Below are 6,000 nucleotides of genomic sequence, written 5' to 3'. Positions count from 1 at the left end.
TTTCTATATACCCATCCTATTGATCCTGTTTCTCTGGAGAACCATGACTATTACACATACGTGAAGAAAGTTTGGAAACCATGCAATATGTTTTTATCAGTTTAAGAATTCACTCAAACACTTTAAATAACCATGTAGTTTGTTAGTGTAAGACAAATAATTTACTGTAAATACCTACGCTTGGAAACTGAGAGAAAAAACAGGGACTTCGATACACCTGCAGAGGCTTTTGCATAAACAGGAAAGAATGTATCACAATGCAAATCAATGAACTGTGAAAAGTGACCGGAAAACCTTGCTATATAGGATCCAGAGTCTTAAAATGATATTCTAAATAGGGGAGTGACTGCTAGTGCCAGAAACCAGTGAGAAATATGAGCAGAGGAAACCACAAAAGCATATTTCTATAATAAATAAAAGTGATACACTGACAAAAAGTTTGCAGGAAGTAGTTACCCAGACATACTTTTGTAGAAATAGCTGCATTTGAAATATATGTAATACTTCTTCATACTGCTGACTAGAAAGTTTTCTCACTTGAATTCACAAGACTGAAATGTTGACTATCATGAAGAAGAAGAAAAAAAGACGGCCTATGAACAATGTTGAAAGGAAAGTAGATGGCCTGAGGATTAACTTAAAGTTCTCACCATGATTAATGGAGGAAATAGCACCAAACGCTGGCTTGGAAATCAATGCACATGAAGGCCAAGGTGGTCGCACACTAATACTCAATTTTGAAGCCATGAGTGATACTTGTTTAAAGTATCCACTGACCTACAGCGTAACTGTTGATGCACCATCAACCGGGGGTGTCCAACCTTTGGGCATCTCTGGGGCACACTGGAAGAAGAATTGTCTTGGGCCACGCATTAAATACATTGTGAGGCATAATCACAAAAGAAATCTCATAACTGTTTTAAGTAAATTTATGATTTTGTGTTGGGCCACACTCATCGCTGTCCTCAGCTGCTATGGTCGGACACGCCGGACACGCTGCAGGGAGGGAGGGGGTTGCTGGGCAGGACACTGAAGCTTTAGAGAGCGCTCGGTCGGCCCAAGAGAAATAAAAGGTGAGAACCAAGATGCTGAGCGTTACGGAATTCATCCGTACTTTATTCTCACTTCATAAGTCATTCTTACACTGGCTGAATTATGTTATCTCCCCAAAGCTAAGCAAATTAATGTCAGGGAAATATTAACAAAAGAATGAAATTCAATGGTTGGCATATGCTCACAATTACTTAATGATTAAAAAAAAAAAGGTGTCTACAGAATTCACACTAGAATTCCTAGTCATTTTTAAGAATTTTGGTTTCCTTCTATCACAATACACAGTCCTTATCCGCATTCTGTCAATCCTAAGTGTTTAATAAAAAATGGATTACACAGACCCATAATCTAGAACTTCAGAGAATTAGACACACCCACAGATGGCCATAGTTAGAAATTCCTCAAAATTCTAGACATCAGATTTTCAGAGAAGTGAAGGTCATTTCACATGTAGCAGCTATAGGCAATGCACCATGGGGGGAGAAGACGTCATTGACCCAACCCACGGCTGGAGGGTTCCCTGTGGGTAGAATGAGCAGCCAGAGCAGCAGCCCCTCAGTCAGAACCACCGACCCAGGAAAGGTGGTGGCTGAGGGGATGATCCAGTCTGGAAGCCCCCGGAGTCCAATAGATGGGGACAAACTTGTCTCAGGTCCTACGTCTCCCAGACAACAATTCAGGGCCTCCTTTCAAACAAGGATTTTTCCAGTCACCCTGTAGAATGTGGAAGATCTAATACCTGCCTGAGGGCGTGTGGTGAATAAAGCCCCAGCCCATTACTTCTGTGGTCAGGAGGGGCTCCAGGGAGGCTTCGTTCAAAGAGGAAGGAGCAGCAATTTGGGCACCAAAGATACAGGTCCCCGGGACACGATCTTTTTGACAACGTGGCTTCTCTGATGTTGAACAAGGTATGATGTTCAGGTGAAGCCTTTTCCACATGCCTCACACTCGTGGGGTTTCTCACCAGTGTGGATTTTCTGATGTTCAACAAGGTTTCTGTTCCTCGTGAAACTTCGCTCGCACTCATTACATTTATAAGACACGGGAGCCGCGACCTCCCCCTCCTGGCTCGCCACCTTCCCGTGACTCTCCCAAGTCTCTCCGCGCTCAGGATCCTGGACATGTCCATCGCCATGGACCCTTTGGTGTCTCAGGAGATGCGAATTCCGCCTAAAGGCTTTGCCACATGCGCTGCAGTGGTATGGCTTCTCCCCAGTGTGGATTCTGTGATGCTCAAGCAGACTGCAGCTCTGGCTAAAGGCCTTCCCACAGTCCTCACACTCGTAGGGCTTCTCCCCAGTGTGCGTCCTTTGGTGCTTGATGAGGTTTGAGCTGTGGCTGAATACCTTGCCACAGTCCTCACATGCATAGGGCTTCTCCCCAGTGTGGACTTTGGTGATGAAAGGGCCGAGCTGCCAACGAAGACTTGACAGTCCTCACATGCATAGGGCTTCTCCCCAGTGTGGATTCTCCTGTGCTTAGTCAGGCCTGAACTCTGAGCAAAGCTCTTTCCACACTCGTGGCAAACGTGCCGCCTCCTCACGCTGGTGTCCCTCTGCTTCGTCTGTAACCTGCCCTGTTCACCTGCCCCTGCTCGTGGGGGTGTCTGGGCAATGGCTTCGCCCTGGTGGCACCGCATCAGCCCCGGCTCTTGTTCCGGATGCTCCTCAGCTAGAGGCAAGTCCCTGATCTTCACCTGCATTTCACCACCTGAAAGAACAAAGGGCCAGCCGCTGTCAGTCATGCCCTGCTACAGAGGAGCGCTCTCGGCAAGAACCACAGTGGCCTCGCTCTGCTCTGCTCTGCTCTGCTCTGGACAAGGGTTTAAGCACAGGAATGGGGATGGAGGTGCAGAGGAAGAACGGGGGTGCTGCAGGGGGAAGGAGACCCGGCTCGGGAGCGGGTCCATCAGAAGAAGGGCACAGACAGGGTGAGGGAAGGGGCGAGGCCAGTGCTGGCCTCTGAGGCATGGTCAGGCAGGGCCTTGCACCCTGGACCAGACCATGAAGGGCTGGGCAGGACGGCAGGCAGGCAGGCAAGGCGCGGGCACGGACTTCTGAGCGCTCTGTACAAACCAGAGAAAGGCGGAGCTCAGGAAAGCACGGTCTCCCCTGCTCCCATCCCGGGCAGACGCGGGGTCCCCACACACAGCCGGCCTTGGTGCTGGGGGACCCGAGGAGGAACCCCACTGGAACTCAGACCAGCCAGGCCTCCTGTGAGCCTCTGCGCCCTCATCTCTGACGAGGTCAGGCTCCGTCCTCATGGCTAAGTAGCTTCCAGCTGCCTTGCTCCGGCCCCGGGCCCGTTTCCGGAAGACACCCCCCAGCTCTCCCCTCCCCGGGCTCGCCACAGAGGGGGACTCGGCTCGGACTGGGCGCCAGCTCTGAGCCAGACCCGTCCTGCCTCCTCATCCCGCTTCACCGGACTAGGGTGCAAGGCAAGACGGTTAAGGGGCTGGTCGGCGACAGGGTTCAGAAACCGTGACTCCGAATCCAAATGCCGTGGCTCTCAGTGGCTTCGAGCAGCCCAGGTGGTTCCGAGACTCAGAGGCAGTCAGGACCCTTATGAGCCCCCGGTGCCCATCCGTCTTACCCGCGGAGGTGAGAGCGCCACGGCCCTCCTGCCTTCCACCTCCACACACGTGCGCCTGAGGCGACTCCAGCTCCATCCGTGCAGGGGAGACAGTCAGAGCCACAGCTTCCATTTTCCGCAGCCCCTGAAACAACAGGGGACCCCCTCCTAGCTCCTCTGCCCAGGATGGGTCCCAGGGTTGGCCACGTGCAGGAATGCACGGTCCCCGTTTACCGTCTTAATCCTCGCTCTCATCACGGGTGTCAAGACAATAACCGCTAGAGAAGGACCTATCCCACACATTAGGAGAAGGGCTTTAATTTAATCCGAAACAGCCCAGAACGGGACAAGGGTGTGAAACAAGGGCCAGCGCAGTGAAAAGCAGGGAAGCTGCGCCCAGACCTTCTCGAGCTTATGGCTCTCAGACCCGCGCCCGCCCTCCACCTGCGGCTCGGGCTCCGCCCGCGGGCCCTGCAGATCCTCCAGCAGCGCCACCGCCTCCTCACCGCTCTGCGGGCGCAGCTCCCGCATCCGAGCCCGCAGCCCGCGGGCAAGATGCGCAGGAACCGCTCGAGCACCAGCAGCTCCAGCATCTGCTCCTTGCTGTGCGTCTCGGGCCGCAGCCACAGGCGGCAGAGCTCGCGGAGCCGGCGCAGCGCGCGGCGGGGTCCCCCGGCCTCCGGGTACCGGAAGCCGCGGAAGCGCTGGCGCGAGCGCTCGGGACCCGGGGCCTCCTCGTCCTCCGCCTTTACGGCCGGGATCCCGGCCCGGTCGTCGGCCTCCCGGGCGTCCAGGGCCGCGCCCGGGCCGCACTCGCGCGTCCCTGCACCGGAGCTGTTTCCGCAGAAGGTGCCCGGCGGTGCGAGGTCGCTGTCCGCTTGTCACTAGGGCACTGGAGCTGGGGCCCATCCACGCGCTCAAGGGCCGGGGCCACTGCCCGGGAGGACTGGCGAAGATTTGCCTTCCCAGCGTTGGGGCCCTGGGCTCCCAGTCTGCGTCTCCGCAGGGCGAACAGCAGTCCCGCTAAACGTGCTCTTCTCTGAACAGCCTTTGTCACCCCCTTAGGGCCAATGACACTTCCCACCTTCCTTGCAAATAAGTACAAAAGCATATAGAAAGGGTACGGTGACTGTGCTCCATAATAAACTTCGTGTTAAAAAAATAAAACAACAGCACTTGCACATCCTTGTTCTCTACCCTGCTGGACTAGGGTCCTGGAAACAGTTGTCATTAGCCAAATCATTTTTGTGTTCCCTGGGGCCGACACATGAAAACACCGATGAAGCTCGTTATTGTCACGTGAAAGGGCAGAGTACGACAGCCTTCGGTGCAGTCATCTCTCTCCAGGAACGGAGGAAGGGAGGCAGAGAAGGTAGCGCAGACCCACGCAGGCCTCGTAGCTCAGAGGCCCTGGCCCTGGGCCTGCCCGGCCTAGGAGGCCAGAGACGCCCGGAGCACCACGGGCTGGTGGATGAGGTGGGTTCGTGAAACAAGGCAGGGTCCGCTGCTCTGGCCCAGCAAATTCAGCCAACTCTTCACCAAGGATGTCTGAACAATTCCTAAAAATGTCTGCGTTAGGGAAAAGCAGCTGTTCCAGAGCTCCTGCTCTCCCTCCTCCCATGAGCTCCAGGATGAAGGGGACAGAGGTGGTCCATGTTCTGAGCTCCACAGGCCTCACCCCGTCCTCCCCTGGGCTCTCAGCATCTCAGGACACAGGAGAAGGTCGCAGCTAGGTGCCCTGCCCTAGGGTGCTACTTACCACACAACACCGAACTCACCTCGGTCCCCCTACAAGTCAACCCCTGACAATTCTGTGTTTCTCCTATGGAGGCTGCTGTTGTACTCCGCTGTTCTAGAGGGTAATCTGAAGGACAGCTACCTTTCCCCATCAAGCTGTATCCAGAGTGGTACAGCAGCCTGTTCTAGTTAGAAAAGAGATTCGCTAGAAGCTTACTGTTTAGTAAAGGATATGACCTTAACACAGAGACCTGACCCGTAAGCACCACACATGTGGGTGGACGGAGAGGCCAGAGGTGCTGGCTGCAACGGTGGGCGGGACAAAGGAAAACATTCTCTTGGGCCTGATCTCAAGGACCTCTGGGAAAGCTGCCCACCTTCCAGCCGGCACCGAGGCGGCAACCGTTGGGATGCGAAAGGAGCGCAAGGACGCGTGGCCGTGACCCGTGGATGTTCTGCCTTCTCTTCACCCTCCAGACTGACTCACAGGCCCTGGACTTGAACACTGAGTCACAGGTCACACCGCTCCTCAAGCGCTGCTCCTTCGGTTCTCTGTCCTGACGCCTTTCATCCTGGACCCACTTATCGCCCGAGGTGATTTCAGCGGGGACTGCTATCCTCTCCTTTCTTCTCATGATT

General features: G+C 54.4%; 1 protein-coding gene across 1 annotated transcript; it reads right to left on the bottom strand.

Annotated features, from left to right (window-relative positions):
- Positions 1–1,482: 1,482 nt before the first annotated feature.
- Positions 1,483–5,996, bottom strand: LOC129063869 (zinc finger protein with KRAB and SCAN domains 4-like). Its single transcript, XM_054564955.1, is given in 6 exon segments — positions 1,483–2,452; positions 2,455–2,763; positions 3,646–3,769; positions 4,027–4,169; positions 4,172–4,447; positions 5,849–5,996. Coding segments are annotated over 6 exon segments (1,584 nt in total). The 3' UTR covers positions 1,483–1,868.
- Between the last annotated feature and the right edge of the window lie 4 nt (positions 5,997–6,000).

This window comes from Pteronotus mesoamericanus, unplaced genomic scaffold, assembly GCF_021234165.1.
Source record: "Pteronotus mesoamericanus isolate MK-2021 breed Mesoamerican mustached bat unplaced genomic scaffold, CSHL_Meso_final scaffold_99, whole genome shotgun sequence".
NCBI classification, from domain to species: Eukaryota; Metazoa; Chordata; class Mammalia; order Chiroptera; family Mormoopidae; genus Pteronotus; species Pteronotus mesoamericanus.
This window is presented reverse-complemented; position numbering and strand designations above follow the sequence as displayed.